At 39.3% G+C, this 18,381-nt stretch overlaps 1 protein-coding gene and 1 long non-coding RNA gene across 2 annotated transcripts; both read left to right on the top strand.

The window, feature by feature from the left end:
• Nucleotides 1-657: 657 nt before the first annotated feature.
• On the top strand, nt 658-1,309 carry LOC128471349 (uncharacterized). The gene is made up of 2 exons (XR_008346104.1): nt 658-884; nt 943-1,309. It is a non-coding gene; the product is annotated as an uncharacterized LOC128471349 (long non-coding RNA).
• A 2,595-nt stretch (nt 1,310-3,904) lies between these two features.
• HSD17B1 (hydroxysteroid 17-beta dehydrogenase 1) lies at nt 3,905-11,661 on the top strand. Its single transcript, XM_053453741.1, has 6 exons — nt 3,905-4,243; nt 6,037-6,198; nt 7,266-7,445; nt 8,436-8,529; nt 9,829-10,012; nt 11,186-11,661. The coding sequence occupies exons 1-6, from the start codon at nt 4,117-4,119 to the stop codon at nt 11,351-11,353; spliced, it is 915 nt and encodes a 304-aa protein (XP_053309716.1). The 5' UTR covers nt 3,905-4,116; the 3' UTR covers nt 11,354-11,661.
• The last annotated feature ends 6,720 nt before the right edge of the window (nt 11,662-18,381 follow it).

Raw genomic sequence — 18,381 nt, 5'->3', positions numbered from 1 at the left:
CATACCTGAAGAGCAATTTTAGCGATAAAAAAACACAAAATAAATTACTACCACAAAGTTTGACAAAGGCTGATGGTAGAATTAGTGCATGGAAAGAGTTAAAATTTGGAATACCTTGGGGTGTCTAGTTTTCAAAAATATATGACTTGATGGGGTAAAATGCATTGGCCGGGTTCAAAGATACCCGAAATGGTACATGGGGGGAAGAATTACCAGATTTGGAAAAAATGGTTTTGAAATAGCAAAATGCTACTTGTACTTAATGCTCCATAACGTGCAGAAAAAAGCAAAAAAACATAAAAACATTGGGTATTTCTAAACTCAGGACAAATAGTAGAATATATTTAGTAGGTTTTTTCATTAGCTTTTTTGGATGAGTAAAAGATTTTTGGGGTAAAAGTCAGAAAATGTGTTTTTTTTACATTTTTCATCATATTTTATTACTTTTTTTATGGGAAATTAGATAATATGATTAAAACAATGGTATCTGAAGAAAGCCCTTCTTGTGCTGAAAAAAACAACATATAATTTGTGTGGGTTCACTAAATGAGTGAAGAGAAAATTACATCTAAACACGAACACCGCAAAAGTGTTAAAACAGCCTCGGTCCCAATGGTACAAAAGGTAAAATACAGCCTGGTCCTTAAGGGGTTAAATGTGTTCCCGCCCACACAAAGCCTTCCAGCGCCACCATCAGAAATGTTCATGCAAATTAGGTTGTAGACAGCCACCTTGTAAACAACCTATCATGTCAATTAATCCTCTTTTTCATTGACACGTGAGGGAAGTAAATACACAAGTGGGTATTTAACAGATAAGAGTTTACTGAAGCATGCACCAAGTGCCATTACACCTAATCTCTTTGTAGAAAGTCACTGATGGTGGTTGCTGCTTACAGAAGTCAAGAATGGTTTTAGACAACACAGTCTCACATGCAGGAAGATCTGCCTGCCACTGCAAACAAGCATGGATAAGCTAATACATGCTGAGAGTCATCCATACACTTTTTTCTGTTGACATATTAGTAGGTCCATAAGGATATCAGCGGGTTGATGTACAGCAGCTACCTACCTTGAAAATAATGCATTAGTATTCAAAGTAAGGATGAACACCGATGTGGAATGGTATAAAAACCCTCAACTGACACATACACGGAAGGAATTATAATTTAAGGACCATACAGTTGCTGATTGATCACATTGACTTGTGATTTTATATCTACAGTAAATGGCTCACTCATGTTGAAGGTGATGCTGAGCATTATTCTGCAAACTTTAATAAACAGAAATTTTAACCATTTACAATGAAAGTATGATCATGCGTACATGAGATTTTCAACTTTATGATCATTTCTATGAACTGGAAATAGTTAACTTGACAAATCAGAATGATGTTCATATTGCACAAAGAGCTTATTAAAATTCATTTTCTTTCCCTGAATGGATGTGTTTGTAAACTACATTTGTAAGCTATAATTAAGAAAACGAACACTCACTGCCAGGTCTTACAAAGTATGCTTATGTTCCTTTTCCAGCCAAATGCTGCTTTGTCTAACGTGCCTCCGCTCGTTTTTCCTAAACCATGTTCAGCTTTAAAGTTGTAGATACAAGCAGTCCTCGTTTGTCCTAACAGTGAATCTCCAATTTTGATCTGTTCCAAAAAAAGGCTTCACCTCTTCTCCTGCCTTACATCACCCAAACCCTTTCTAGACCTTTATGTTAGAGTTGGATGCATTGGAAGATGGTGTTGGATCAGTACTCAAAGGCAACCTTGGATGAATACACTTTTACGTCTTCTCTCCGGCGGAGAGAAACTGATGTGCATTCCACGCATCTAGTCTGAAATTCTAGCTTTGCATTCAGATCCTGCTGTCATTTTCAGGTTGTTAAATACTGAATTACAGACCAATCCAAATGGCAACATCTAATATACCATAATGGCTATGGTATTGAGTTTGATTGATGCCCAGGCCTAGGTATTAGATTTATTTATATAGCACCAGTAGATTGGGTAGCAATGTTATAATAGGGTCAGTGAAAATACAAAACAAAGACAATGTAAAAACTTACCATAACATTAACACACATTCAGGCATATTGATACAAAATGAGATGAGGGCACTTCTCTTGCAAGCTTCCAGTCTATTCATTACAATCTATTACTCCCATAATAAATATACTCCCTATTAACTGCACAAAAAAACACAAAATCCATTGACCTAAATTAATGAAACATGTGATTTGGTTAAAAAGAGAAATACAAGTTAAAAAATAGAATCAAATACTTTGTATATCAACAACCAAATGTAAATATATTAAACATGTTCACTCAACATTTCTTAAAAAGGCAATATTTGAAAGAATGGAAAGGCTTGTATTACTAACATAATACATTTTAACATCCCTAAACTATCAATGTATTAAAAAAGGAATCTTCCCAAAGAGCTCTACCAATGAAGAATGCCTTAAAATAATAAGTACTTTAAAATGATACATTTCTCTTTTTCTTATTTTATTGATTAGCCTTATTTTTATACAAGTGCATTGTTCATGAACAATGAAAAAAAAACTAATTTAATAAACCAAAGTCATGCTTATCTATAAAAATAATGCTTTTTTTTTTTAAATCGTTATGATTTAATGGACAAGGTATCTCTTCATGTGCTGTCTTTTGTTTGTTGCACAGGAAAACACCATTTAAAAGGTATCTTGCTTGAAACACCCAGCTGTGTTTTTGCACTGGAGAAACAAACAGTGCTTCACTTTTGCTAAATATAACACTGTAAAGTTTTTTTGTTTGTTTGTTTTTTTGTTTTTTTTATATATTTCTATACCCGGTGCAATTTAGCTCTTGCACTCTGATGATGATGATGATGATGATACTGGTTTGCCTTGAAGCGTGAAACATCTACTTTTTCAAAGCTTCAAGAGTCTTTGAAGTCATGTTAGCCACAGATGTTGGAGTGCTTTCAATTTCAAATAAACACTTGGCCGCAACAGAAGTGCATGAGGTCGATGGGCTTTTTTTTTAATGAAATGGTGCTTTATCACGTTGAGTCAGTATGAAGGCATAATCTAGGGTATGTAGGACTAAAATCAAGGCCAGAGCTCCTTGTTGCCAGTCATAATCATAATGTTTAATGAACAAGAGACTCTGGATTATTTCAGACTAAACAAAAAATAATTGTTTAGCTGTGTTCTCACAAACATGAATTGCAGTGAAACCAATTAAAACAATTGTTTCCAAGATCCATGAATTATTCCATGAATACTCCATCCCCATACAATAGCACTATGCTCTTGCCAACTTGCTGTTAATATATATATATATATATATATATATATATATATATATATATATATATATATAATTTGTGTAGCTAGGGGAGGGTTAGCAACTTTCGGCCCAGTGGGTCACGCCAAGCCAAGCCAAGCCAAATAGCCCAGGAATACTGAGGCCTAAAAACAGACAACACACTCCATGCATGTTAACTAGTTTTGCCCAAATCCACAGACAGGTTTTCGTTTTCCCATACAAATTTGCAGCAAGTTGTCAGTCAGTCAGTGCTTTGCCATAAGCCGTTTCTTAAAGTTGTTTATTTGCTTGTATGTTTGGAGTAGCATAGTTACAGCTACATATGGTTTATCACTATAGTTTTCAGATCCATGATAAAACAGTGTTTTATTTAAATAAATCAGTCATTTTATTTTTAACCCCCCCCCAACTATATTAACTACCAGTGGTTACAAGTACAACCAAAGCTTAAAAAGTTGGTTAGGGGAACATGTTTCATATGTTTTCCTATCTTTAGGCTGAGCAACATAAAGCATGAATAGCAGTTAAGATCTGCTTTATTGGGAAATTTGCCCCCTCTGTGAATTTATGTGACCCCCCCCAATAAATGGTATTTGATTAGACACAGTTATAAAATGAGTGCTCTAACACACTATTGCAGCTGAATAAATATTCAACTTACACACAATTACTGAAGCAATGAGATGCCAGCTGGTATCCTTGAAGGACCAAACTTAGACAAAATATCAGAGATACCAGGGGGCGTTGCAAGAATTGTGTTATCCGCACGAAAGGTCTGTGTTCTCACAGTCAATTTTCTGCATGTATCTGAGGTACGCACATATGTTTCTGATGGAGAAGAAAGTGGTTCTAATTACAGGATGTTCTTCTGGAATTGGGCTTGGCTTGGCAGTACTTCTAGCCTCTGACACCTGCCAAAGGTTTAAAGGTAATCCATTTTATTTTGAGCAATCAATTTTCAGGTGCTATTAATCCCAGCACTTAATGTTCCCAGAATTGGTCAGCCCTTCTGACTAATGGAGGGGTTATTAATTGCTATTGGGACATACTTTTGTAAGATTTAACGACATACATATAAATTGGTCTCATGAACCATATACAAGAAACAAAATTTATATTATGTTTATATATTTGTTGCCAACTTTATTAGGGTAAGAAGCGCAGACAGTTTTTGTTTCTTGTATACATTGTACAGCCAATACACTGTTTCTTGCAGCATGCTTACACCTGTTTGGTAGGCCTCGTATTACACATTTGTATTATTTGAGCCTGTGACTAGCTTAGCGCACCGACATTTTTTCTTTTCCCTGTCATGAACCATATACAAAGACTGTTAAGGTGAGCAAATCCTTTCTGCATTCCCTTCATCTCAAAGCCTACAGATCTCAGCATTCTGGCTAATTCTAGATGCACTATAAGATCTTATTATAGCCTGGATTTGGCAACTTTGAAAGACAGTAGCCATTCCTGGATATTAGATATAGTTGAAGAATTCTTCACTACCAGCGCCATGAGCTGTACAAAAGTATATAGTTCAATTTTCCACAATGAAGCAAAATACAGATATTTGTTGGGTCATTGAATTGGCCATTTTTTGACTATGACAAGATTTATGTTTCAAAAGCCTTTAAACTCAAAAATGAATTTTCAATGTCCTATGATGTTCAATATCATATAAAGTTGTGCCAAAAAGATGGGAGAAACATCAAACACTATACATGGGATGGCGGGAGGGACGTTAAACAGTATGAAAAGAAGCCATATTGAGGCAGATTTGAAAGGCATCTTAAAACCCTCCAAATAAATGTATCAATAATCTTTACAGTGGTAGTGGTTTTATTGCTTGCTGGGGACTCTGCTATCACAGCCCTAATATATTACCAATTAATCCAATGTCTATTTTAGCCTAAACGTTTGTTTTAATCTAAGAACACATCAGTTGATTGTGAATGCCTGTGATAATTTAGACAAACGCATCAAGGAAGGACAATGTTTCCATTGCTTTATAATGTAATATTAATCAGGTTTAGCAGGGGTTATTGGCGAAAGCATTAGCATTTCATTTTGTAGTTACATTTAATTGTAGTCTGAAAAAAAACATGTTTATGCCACAATGTGTATTATTTATGACCGTATTATTGTATTGCTTCCAGTGCCAGGAACGACATCTCTAGAAAAGCAAAGTTAAGCATTGTTGGTACATAACAAACTAAAACAAAGTCCTATAAAGGTGAAAGAAAAATATACCGACTAAAAATTCCTTGATCTTTTTTGGATAAATATTAACCAGACTAGATGGGACACTTCAAACTTATATGATAACAAGTTTCAATCTACAAACGTTTAATTAAAAAAATGAATCTCTGCTCACATCTTTTGTAAATTAAAGTACACGTATGCCAATATGGATATGTCCAAGACATGCAGTTAAAATGACAGTTTACAGGCCCTAACAGCAATAAAGAAGCATACTTTACTCTGCAGTTCTTTTCCTTCTCTGGTCCAACAAACCGTTGCAACTAATTGATTGCTTGGATGAACTGAATTAATATGACAGGTGAAATATAGATCCATATTGAGCACATTTCATCATGTTTTAGTAAACTTTGGGTCATATTTGTCATAATATATTAAGTTCTATACTATTTTATAAAATGTTGATCAACCACCATTACGATGCTAAATATAGAAAACTGACTACTTTCCTATTGACTGCCTTAGTCTATGCCACCATGCGTGATTTGTCTAAGAAAGAGCGTCTTCTGGAGTGTGTTCGGAACTGTCATGTTGACACCTTTGAGATCCTACAGATGGACGTCACTGACCAGCATTCAGTATTGGCAACTATTGAGAAGATTAAGGAACAGCGAGTAGATGTTCTAGGTGAGATGAACTTGGTGGCTTAAAGGTGCTGTTCCGTTCTGACAAAATATGTCATTTTCTAGTATGTTTGCTTAACTTGGTTTTGTGTAAGTTTGCCTATAGCCTGTTTCATTATACATTTTCACATCGGAGCCATCTCCTAAGCATACACAAAATACACAGCTAAGGATAATGGAGATATTTTCAAGATGAGCACAAGTAGTTATTTTTTAACTTTAATAACAACATTTAATGATAGTACAGTAGAGCAGATAATATATCCACTTGGATTAATTTAACAGTTTATTCAGCAGCAAGTGTAATTTCAGCGGACTAGGATACATTGGTGTTTTGAATAAAATGAGAATGAGTAGTAAAAGTATTTTGTATAAACTAAAAACACTGCAGAAAATTGCTATAGTAACAACGTGCAAAAAAAATTAATTCCATGCAAAATATTGACTCTTGAGATCAGTTCTTCTCAATACCTATGGACTTCCTGTTATGCTTCCCTGATCTACTCTGTTAAATCGCTTGCATGGTTTGTTTGTAAAGTAAAATATAACCGTTCCTAGCGTTGGCTGAATATAGCATGCAAACATGTAATAACACTATAAGGTTACACAAAGAGTAAAACATTCATGGTGTTTACCCCTATGTGAATGCTGGAGGTTTACTTACTGAGGGATTTAGGTTAATTAAAGGGAGTTGAAGCATTTCATTACACAGAAATAACTATTCATTATCGCATTCCAACCTCTGTGCGAGAGGTCATTTTGCCCCAGTTTAATGCATAGTTAATTCAGTCACTATCTCACCAATTTGATTATCCAATATCCGTTATGCTGCACTAGCTCAATAGGTACTGCAAGTGAAATCTACAATTTAGCGAATCCGTCCCTTCTTTTTACAATCTCAGTTACCCTAACCGGGCCCAGTCTGGCCATCTGGTACACTAAACAGATGACCAGTAGGGCAGACACTGGATATATTTGTGCAGCTACATGGTGTCTTTTTACTTATTTTGTTAATTTTGCTTTGTGCCGCTGGAAAATCCTTGTCGCCGCTGTTTAACTCTCCTGTTTTAGTATGCAATGCTGGCGTTGGTTTGATGGGTCCTTTGGAATGTCACACATATGAAACCATGAAGAACATATTTGATGTCAACCTTTTTGGCACCATAAGCACCATTCAAGCCTTCCTCCCTGGAATGAAACAAAGGAAGACAGGCAGGATCATCATCTCCAGTAGTGTTGGTGGCCTTCAAGGTAAAAACCACTCGACATTATATATATTATAGTATGATATTCCTTCCTAAGTAAGTGTGGCAATTATAGCAAATGCGCTAATTGTTTATCTTTATATCCTCACTGACTCTCTCACAGAGGTCCCAAAGGAGACCTTAGGTAGCTTATTAATATGCATATATGATTGTGCCAACTATAGGTAAACTATTAAACATGAACTCCTACCATATTTTACCACCAGTATCAGATTAAAATACTCAAAAATAGTCTTGTGTTTTCTTGTTGTTTTTTTTTAAAGTTCTAGTTTTGCATAATATAATAATTTCAGACAGCTGTATATTAGCCATTTGTATGTATCCTAACTCAGTTATCTTAGCCACATCCACTGGACAAACTCCCTGCGTTAGGTAAATAATAAAACGGTTTATTGTTAATCACCAAGCCATATATTCTGACTAATAGAAGTCTATGTAGCAATAGAAGTCTATGTAGGAACAGACTTCATTCGCATTACCATAAAGAATCAGCTCAGTGTGAAGTTTATGCAGGGAACGTCACCCACAATATCTCATGACTGACAACGCAGGTCATTGAACAAAACTAGATAAAACAAGTGTTTTGCTGTATATATTTTATGCTCACGTTTAATATTTTTCCATGACTTTCCCTTAAAAGTAGTTGCCTAGAATAGAATCAATATAATTAAGGGATCATAAAAATACCACTACTTATACCTCCTAGTTTTGTTCACATTGTAAGCTTAAAGTGGTGTAGAACACAAACTTCTTGACTACAAAATATTGTGTTAGGACCAACATTTTAGCTACATTGGGGTTATTGAATTGATTAAGTCTTTATTTGCTTAAAGTAGGTTACAAACTTTTTTTAAAAAACCCACAATAAATATTGTGTGAATAATTAAGATAAAATATTATTCATGCCTGGAGGTAAATGAATTAATATTAATATTTTAGAACTCATAACAAATGTAATGATTTTCATAAATGGCAGGTATTCCATTCAATGATGTGTATTGTGCCAGCAAGTTTGCTGTGGAAGGATTATGTGAGAGCCTGGCAATTGTCCTACAGCATTTCAATATACAGTAAGTAATATAGAAGCATATGAATACCGTACAGATTTTAAACCTCTTAATGAAATTAAATGAATTTCTACTGTCTATGAGTTCCTCCACAGGGTTAACCCATATAGAGATTATACCATATTTACTTCATTATAAGACAATGCTTTTTTCAGAAAAAAATTGTCTCAAAAAAGCGCATTGCCTTCATCAGGAATGAACTGCAGGAATGCTTCTCTTTCTCCGCAAATGCGTCTGCAATGTTCTGGCCCCCCGCAAAACGGCAGAGCCACGGTGCCCCCCCCCCACCATGGGGATAGTCTCTCCTCTGTTTCTCAAAGCGAGGAGAGGGTGCGCTCAGACCTGATACCAAGGAGAAGTTGACTTATAATTGACCAAATGTGATAACAGCAATGTGAGAAATGTAACATATTTTTATTATTGAAAGTCCAAAATTAACAATTGCACTCCAAATCCCAAATTTCTGCCCGGTGCCAAATAACTGCAGCAGTAAATAATATAAAGTCCAAAAATAATTACCGGCACTCCAGGGACTTTTCAAATGACCACACAAACAACTTCGGTTTTTAAGTCAACGTTTCAGTCTTGTTTATTACAGACTTTCATCAGGACATCATGTCCTGACAATGTCCTGATGAAAGTCTGTAATAAACAAGACTGAAACGTTGACTTAAAAACCGAAGTTGTTTGTGTGGTCATTTGCAAAGTCCCTGGAGTGCCGGTAACTATTTTTGGACTTTATATTTTTATTATTGGGTATCTTACAGTAACCATAGCACCGGGGTGGGGACTGTTTTTAAGTAAATCATATAATATGTATGTTGCTCACGCCAGCTACTTTCAACCTGTAACTTTTGTCAGACAGCAGTCGCACCTTTGTAGGTTTCAAATTCTAGGATTCCTAGATAAAGAATACGTCACATGGTTAACTTGCATCCTGTAATGTGACTCTTGTCTCGGATGTGCTTGTTTGTAAGCATATTAGGACTAGGCAAATAGCACAGCTTTTTAAGGTGTGTTTCTAGCTATTCTATTTGAACTATAAATAATACAACTTTTTTAACCCCTTAAGGACAATAGCGGTCCCTAAACCCATTGAAAACAATGCATTTTGAGCCCGTACATTTACGGACTTTGTCATTAAGGGGTTAAACTTGTATTTGCTTTCTTTGTATTCTGACATTGCGGGGATACATAGCATGAAGCTGCATTATTGGGATTTAACCTGATAAATACGTTTTATGTTAGCAACAGTTAGTGAATATATCAAATGTTTTTGTGTCTGTTCTCTTCTCCATAAAGTGTGAGCCTTATTGAATGTGGCCCAGTAAGCACCAACTTTATGAACAACCTCCACACCTGGGACCCCAGTGATGGCTGCCTGCAGTGTGTGGACAGTGACACCAGATCTCTCTACGCTCAGTATTTGCAACACTGTAAAACAATCTTCCAAGACGTGGCGCAAGACACAGATGAGATACTGCAGGTTGGACTACTTGGGGATATGCAGTAACAATATAGTTAATATAATATTAACTATGCTATTAAAAATAGTAATTTATTCACATCCAATGGATAAAACATCACAAAACAACACAAAAGAGAGACTTACAATAAACATGTGGTAGAAGAGCGGAAACAGCCTATGAGACACCAATGTTTTGACTACAAAGTCTTTTTCAAGGGTAATCATATATAACAATATACTTAATACATACTAACAAACAGCTATGCATCCATATAGTTATGCTCTGCATATCCTGGCCAGTGCATCATAGGGTTAAGCATTAGGTTAAAACTTAATAACTTGCATTTCAGTTCAAAGAAACCTCTATGTTGCCTGAAATGTTTGGCAAGCCCTGCCTTAATGATTCTTACAGATTGGTGTCTTTAGTTCCCCTATATGGTAGTAGCAGCCCTGGGTGGTTTCAGTTTATGCACTCTAGAATCCTCTCACTCTAATACCATACGCTAACACACACTTATTCTAACCTCCATACAACAGTACATAAATATATACACCCTCTAGCTGTCTGGGCACCTGGGATTACTAGCTGGAAGCAGGACGGGTGGAAACACGGGACCAAAATGGGGCTGAAGTAAAGAAGCAGCAGGTCTCAGATCAATACTTGGGGTTTCAGCCCCCTAAGCCCACCCCTAGTGATGCTTGCACTCAAAACTAACCAAAGAATCAATTACCCCTATAGAGCAATACAATTAAGTATGATTATACATCTGTTGTGCTAGGCAGTTGTTCTGGTTGTTGAGGCAATCCAATACAGCTTTGTGGGCATTGTGAGCATATGTGCGTTTATCCAGACTGCCATCTGCTCAGTCCCAGAATGCTGTACACATAACTGGTCGCACACCATTCTGTGACATAACGGAGAAGTTTGTGGGTGATGGTGCAGCCTACCCAGAGCCATAAGGATAATGCATTGCCTAGACAAATCTCTAGTACAATGTATGGGTAAAGGTACCCCTACAAAGTGGCACTTTTTTATTTAAATGACAGGTACCCTTTAACCTTTGCTATTGTCCACTGTTCAACAGCATAGATTTTATCTGAAGATCTATGGGTCAGAGTATTGTTGGGTCTATTAAGAAGGAGACATTATTTCCTTAGTTGCCGATAACAATGGATGTCTGTTTATTGCAGATGTACTTGGAAGCCATCGAGGCTCCTCTCCCATCACTCAGGTACTTCACTACTCAGTTCTTCATGCCTCTGACAAAGCTAAAGTTATCCTGTGCAGGTGGATCTGAGTATGTCCAAGCCATGCACAAGTTTGTGTTCTCCGGGACAAAGACAGAAGAGCATCAGTAAAATAATCTCAGAGAAATTAACTGAACTGTATGTTTAACCAACTCATTGCTTGTTGTACTTTTGTTATGTTTGTGTATAAAGATACATCTGCCATCTGTGCTAATTATCTATTTAATCCTGTTTTTATTTCTGTTTATTTATCATAATCCGATGTGATGTTTCTGGCATTTATTATTATGATATAATTATGATATTACACTCATCATTAACTGCATTATGATTAATCATTGTAAACCCCACATAACAATTAAAGGTGAAACAGCTATGTAAAGTACTGGAAATCTAATAAAGTTAATCTCATTTACAGAGTTAGACTCTTTAATAATATATGAAACCATTCTGAGCTATAGAAGAACATGAACAGATAAGCATGACTTTGAGCATTCAGTATACTGCAGTTTACAGCACTGGAACATAGTATTGGAATGTGCTTTTGTTTCTATTTTATTACACTAAACATTCTCATTATTAGTTATCATGTAGGAACAAACCATTTTATTTTATTTTATAGAGCCATATGAAGCCAATCAGCAAGCCCACCAACAAGTACCTTAACTTTTCTCTTAGATTATTCTATAATCATTCTATATTTTCCTAAATGCGGTGCAGTAAGACCCTTCTAGTTTCATATAACAAATAGTAACATATACACTGTAAAAGAAATATGCAGACATTATAACATGTATGTTATTCAAATTGCCACTTTCTTTAACTTACAATACTCTTACATTGGAACTAATAAAAAGTAAATAAGTAAATACACCAACAGGGACCTTTATGGCATCACATTATGAATACATAGACATATCTATAACAGCTTCCACTCCCTTGGTAAGGCTTTTCACAAGATTTTGAAGTGTTTCTGCTGGAAGTTTTAATCATTCATCCAGTAGAGCATTTAAGAATTCCTGGCTCTTATTCTTCGTCCCTGTCCATCCCAAAGGTGGTCAATGGGGTTGAGATCAAAGCTCTGTGAGAGCCAGTCAAGTTCTTCTGCACCAAACTCGTCCAACCATGTCTGGGGCGCAGTCATGCTGGAATATAAAAGGGCCTTCACCAAACTGTTCCTACAAAGTCGGAAGCATGGTACTGTCAAAATTGTCCTCTTCAGCATACCAAGACATTTTGGACAATACCATGCTTCCGACTATTTCCAACTTTGTGGGAAAAGCTAAAGTATATGTGGACATGCATGTAGAGAATTGCTTTGCGTCATCCCCTACACTTAAGTCCCTCGCTGAAACGATTGCACTCAGAGTAGACCAAGTACTTCCATTAGTGTGGAAAGCACATCAAAAAGCCACTATATATGTAGGCATGTATAGTTTTCTTTTTAGGAGGCTGAAAAAAATGTGTATCTATTTGTAGAGAATTATATGTACACAAATATAAACATAAAAACAGATAATATCCATTTGACCCATCTAGTCTGTCCATGTTTTCTTGCTTTAAAGACTGAAACATTAATAAGTCATTAGTCATCGTATATTCAAGATAGCCACATTAAATTCCCTTACTGTGTTAACCTCTACCATTTTTGCTGCAAGACTGTTCCACTTATCTACCTCACTAAGCCTTTGATACTCTAATTTTAGATTATGACTATACCTGGGAACTGTCCAGGTTTCAGCAGGAGATTCCTGAAAAAGTGCCCCTTCCCTTTGAATGGGCGGCTGATGTCCATGTACAGTCCTGGCTGCATGCCCCAAGGGTAGGCTCCAGGTAGCCAGAGCCCACAAGTTCCCACATATGATTATGACCACTTGTTTTAAACCACATTTAAGATTAACATTTATCTTCATTTGAAATATGGTTCAGTTCTGTATTATATTTTTATTAAATGCCCACTTTGTTAAAGTATTGACATTCCTATTTCACATACCCTCTCTCTTATCTCCTTTCACGAAGCTGTACATATTGAGATCCCTTAATCTTTCTGGGTATTTTACATCCTGCACACAACACAACGATATCCTTCTGGAGATGGGGTCTCCAGAACTGTACGCAATACTCTAGGCAGGGTTTGCCCATAGACCTGTAAAGCCACCTCCCTCTTTCAGTTCCTATTGCCTCTACTTATACAATCCAGCACCTTGTTTGTGTTTTCCATCGCCCTGTTAACTTTAATTCTCAATACAAAATTTGGCCTCAATTCATTAGACTAATCTAGTCATAAAGGGCCATATTTAAATATAAGAAAGTTTTGTGGACGGTCTATGAATTTTTATCTTGCAAACTGAAACTTGCAGGAAATCACATATTCAAACAACGTCAGATAGCAAAATCATCTTCCCCCAGTGAAACTGTGCCCCCAGAAGTGACGTAATTTTCAGGCACGTTGTGTCAGCGAGGCAGGATAAAGGTCGCAGGTTGCAGGACCCAATTGGATCACCGCTCAGCAAGGGAACCACAGGCCACAAGAAACATACTGGAGGGAAGAGGAGGATGCGTACATGTATATGTCTATATGTGTGTATATGTATGTGTGTTTGTTTGTATATATCTCCTTCACAAAAAAAAATGCACCAGGTACGTCATCAGAAAATGTTCCGCGCAGACCAATGATGTAGTAAAGTGCTGCTGTTATCTGTCCAGAAGTCCAGGTTGACAAGCAACAGCAAGAAAGACCACTGCAATGTGTTTTTCACACATATTGTACTTCATGCATACATTCACAGCTCATGGTATATGTCACTGCCAAAGAACACTTCAATATGTGTTTATCAACGTCTCCTGAGCACAGTAATACCACTCATACATAGGTTTCTCTTTTACTTTCTACTGGGCGCCACCATATAAGAGGCCATCCGGAGCGATCACACGAGGCCCCTTATTTTTGTTGTTGCTGAATGGAGGCATTGCCGCAAAACTGTTTGAGCCAAGAAAGCTGTCAACCCCATGACATGCGCATGATTGGTCTTTCACTGTATGTTTTTCCGTGATGTGGCAGGGTATGATTAATGTAATAAAAAAACAATTGTTCTGCCCAGATTCGAATAGGTCAATGATTTTAGAGTTCGACCTCCCATTGCTGTTGTCGCCTCCTGACATTCTAAGGAATATCACGCCAAGCACCTGTTAAGAGCCTTGAAGTGGATTATTCATCCGCCACACAGGTTCTGGGTGGCTTTGGAACAACACCAGATCCATATAGCCCTGAAGAGCTGCCCTTAAGTGCAAGTTTACATTGTCAGACTGTGAATGACATAATATGACCGAAAGTAAATGCACACCTGACCTTCACATTTTTTTGAGCTTCCTGGCCATCCCACCCCTTCACTCTTCACTCTTCGGGGAAGGATTTCCACAAGATTTTGGAGTGTGTCTGTGGTAATTTGTGCTCATTCAGAAAAAAGTACTGATGTTGGACAATTAGGCCTGACTTGACATCGGTGTTCTTAATGATTCCAAAAGACAGGTAAAGATCAAGGTGGCAACACTTTTAGAAGGGAGAATAATTACATAAATATACAGCAATATACTAAACATTTCAGTGACATCTGGTGCTCTGACTGAGAATGAGGGGCTGCCATAGTTAGCTCTTTTTGTGCCGGAGACAAGAACAGAAGATTGTGCTCCCCACTATATATTTACAGAGGTTATTTTGAGAAAAGTAGATAAGTTACAAGGACATTCATGATATTATTATAATAATAATAGTAGTAAAACAAATTTCCCCAAACCCAGTGATTTATTCACATTAGACATTGACAGTAATACACTCTAACTCCCATCACTATATACTGAGCCAGACACAGACAGTATTACAGCATAACTCCCAATATCACATCAGTATATCAATATCACTTTTAAATTATATGTACTGGGCCAATGTTGCAGGTTTCCATTTTTCCAAGTTTTTTTTATCAAGTAGCTGTAGGTAAAACAGTGTCCAATAATGGTAGTGTAAGGACTTACCTGCCTCTCCGGCCCCGCTCCATGGCTGCTCCCACGACGCTTCCTCAGGCGGCTTCCCGGGCAGCGAGTACCACCGCTACCCGGTCGGCGTCTTCACCGCATGGCCGACCACGCGGTAAACGGGTACCACAGCGCCACCGTGTGGTCAAAAGTTAATATTGCACGTTACATTTGTAACATGCTTTTATAACCTTGGCTGACCTCTTAATGCAGGACACGCCTCCTCCTCTCCCTATTTAAACCCGGAATTCCTCTTCTGGATCACCCTTGGTTGGTGTATTTTGCTATTTGCTTGTGCATTGCTTGTGACTACTGCTCCGGTTTGACTTGGCTTGTTGACCTCGTTCCTGTCTCCTGATTCGGCTCCTGATTCCTGCTCACCTGGTATTGATTCGGCTTGTTGACCTCGTCTCTGGATTCTGATTCGGCTTATCCTGATTACCTGTCTGACCCGGTTGGTTCTCTGACTTTCTGGTTCCTGTTTGGCCTGGCTACCTCCGCCATCTGGGGTCCTGCCTCATCATACCATTACAGTACCAAGGGTCACCATGGACCCCGCGGAGATTGGCCAGAAGATGTCTACCTGTGAAGCCCGTATTGAAAGTCTGGATCATCACATGGACCAGTTTGCTCAGGCTTTGCAAACCCTCCTGGCGAGGACTGATCCAGCACGTGGTCCTCCTCCTGTGCCCGCTGCTGCACCTGTTGCTGTTCCACCGCCTGCTGACCCAGGTCTTCATACCCTCCGTTTACCTCCTCCTCCCAGATATGGAGGAGATCCTGCTACCTGTCGTGGATTCCTCAATCAGTGCTCCATTCACTTCGAGATGTCTCCCTACTTGTTTCCTTCCGACAGAGCTCGTGTGGGGTATGTCATCGCCCTACTCACTGACAGGGCTCTGGCCTGGGCAACTCCTCTTTGGGAACGCAACTCTCCAGTGGTCAACAATTATAATGACTTTGTAACCACTTTCCGTCAAGTGTTTGACAGGCCAGGTCGCGGCCATATTGCCTCGTCAAGTCTCTTCTCATTGCGTCAGGGTACACGCAGTTTATCGGACTATGCCATTGAATTCCGTACCCTGGCTGCAGAAGTGGCATGGAACAACGACGCCTTGGTTGCTGCCTTCACTAATGGCCTGTCTGACCGCCTGAAAGATGAAGTAGCAGCCCGAGACCTGCCCACGGACTTGGAAGAACTCATCGCCTACATTGGCCACATTGATCTACGCCTCCGGGAACGCCAGGTACAGCGAGATCGCCAAAGAAGGGGTCCAGTGCGTTTTGCGCCACGTCTCGCTGCTTCTGACTCTGCTTCTCTTCCGCCTGAAGAGCCCATGCAGATCGGCTCCACACATCTCTCCGAGGAGGAGAGAACCCTCCGGCGCCAACAGGACCTCTGTATGTACTGTGGCAAACAAGGTCATTACGTGTGCTCCTGCCCCGTGAAGCCGAGAAATCTACAGGGCCTAAGGAGGATTGGGGAGTCTCCTCTAGGCCTTCCTGCTGTTTTTCCCCACGACCGGACATCGCGTATGTTTGTGCCTGCTGCTCTCACTGTCCAGGAGAGAACCATTCTAGCCCCAGCCCTTATTGACTCTGGGGCCGCCGGAAACTTTATCGACCGCGACTTCTGCAAGCTCCACAACATTCCCTTGCAGGAGAAAGCCTCTCCAGTTTTTGTGGAGGCAATCGACGGGCGGCCTCTCCTACCTGCAGCGGTGACCCATGACACTACACCGCTTCGTCTCCAAATAGGGGTTCTCCATAAAGAGACTGTGGTTCTACACGTAATATCTTCTCCGGCTGCTCCCATAGTGTTGGGCTACCCTTGGCTACAGCTACACAACCCAGACATCAATTGGTCCACCCGTGAGATCACCTCCTGGCGGTGTACCACTTGCGTTTCACCTCAACCCTGTGTATTGAAGGTTGCCTCCTTAGGTACCACCATCTTACCTCCACAATATCAGACCTTTGCTGATGTATTCGACAAAAAGGAAGCTGACTCCTTGCCCCCGCACCGTCCTTACGATTGTCCCATCGACCTGCTTCCTGGCACCGTACCCCCACGGGGTAGGGTGTATCCGTTATCCCCGGCTGAAACCGAAGCTATGGAGACCTATATCCGTGAAAATCTCCTAAAAGGCTTTATCCGCCGCTCCACGTCTCCCGCCGGCGCGGGATTTTTCTTTGTTTCCAAGAAGGATGGAGGTCTACGTCCGTGCATCGACTATCGAGGTCTTAATCGAATCACCATAAAAAACACTTACCCTTTGCCACTCATCTCTGAGTTGTTTGACCGTCTAAAAGGCTCAAAAGTTTTCACGAAATTAGATCTACGGGGTGCGTACAACCTCATTCGTATCCGTCAGAACGACGAGTGGAAGACAGCTTTTAACACCCGCTCTGGTCACTACGAATATACAGTAATGCCATTCGGGCTCTGTAACGCCCCGGCTGTTTTTCAGGACTTTGTAAATGACTGTTTTCGGGATTATCTGCACCAATTCGTTGTCATCTACCTTGATGACATTCTAATCCATTCACCTGACCTGCTTTCACATCGAACTCACGTAAAGAAGGTCCTGACACGTCTTCGTGAAAACCGGTTGTACGCAAAACTAGAGAAATGTGAATTTGAAGTCAACCGTGTATCCTTCTTAGGTTACGTCATTAGCGGTACAGGGTTCGAGATGGATCCTGACAAGCTCCAGTCCATTCTGCAATGGCCTCAACCACAGGGACTTAAAGCCCTACAGAGATTTCTCGGCTTTGCCAATTATTATCGCCGATTCATCCGGGACTTTTCCAAAGTGGTAGCTCCTTTGACCGATCTCACCAAGAAGGGAGCTGACTGCCATAACTGGCCTACCGCTGCAGTCCAAGCGTTCCATACACTAAAGACCCTGTTTGTGTCCGCTCCGATCCTCATACATCCTGATGTATCTCAACCCTTCGTAATCGAAGTAGATGCTTCGGAAATCGGGGCCGGAGCAGTATTGTCCCAACGCAAAACGTACGAAGGGCCTCTACACCCCTGTGGCTTCTTCTCTAAACGATTCTCTCCTGCAGAGAGGAACTATGACATAGGCAATCGTGAACTACTG

The sequence above is a fragment of the Spea bombifrons genome, chromosome 13 (assembly GCF_027358695.1).
Source record: "Spea bombifrons isolate aSpeBom1 chromosome 13, aSpeBom1.2.pri, whole genome shotgun sequence".
NCBI lineage: Eukaryota > Metazoa > Chordata > Amphibia > Anura > Pelobatidae > Spea > Spea bombifrons.
The sequence above is the reverse complement of the archived record's forward strand: the minus strand, read 5'-3'. Positions and strand labels throughout refer to the sequence as shown.

Bases quoted from the DNA above. Each gene is read 5' to 3' on its own strand.
- HSD17B1 (XM_053453741.1), top strand. From the start codon at position 4,117: ATGTATCTGAGGTACGCACATATGTTTCTGATGGAGAAGAAAGTGGTT. The intron at 4,244-6,036 runs GTAATCCATTTT...TGACTGCCTTAG, and splicing joins CACCTGCCAAAGGTTTAAAG to TCTATGCCACCATGCGTGAT. The intron at 8,530-9,828 runs GTAAGTAATATA...TTCTCCATAAAG, and splicing joins CTACAGCATTTCAATATACA to TGTGAGCCTTATTGAATGTG.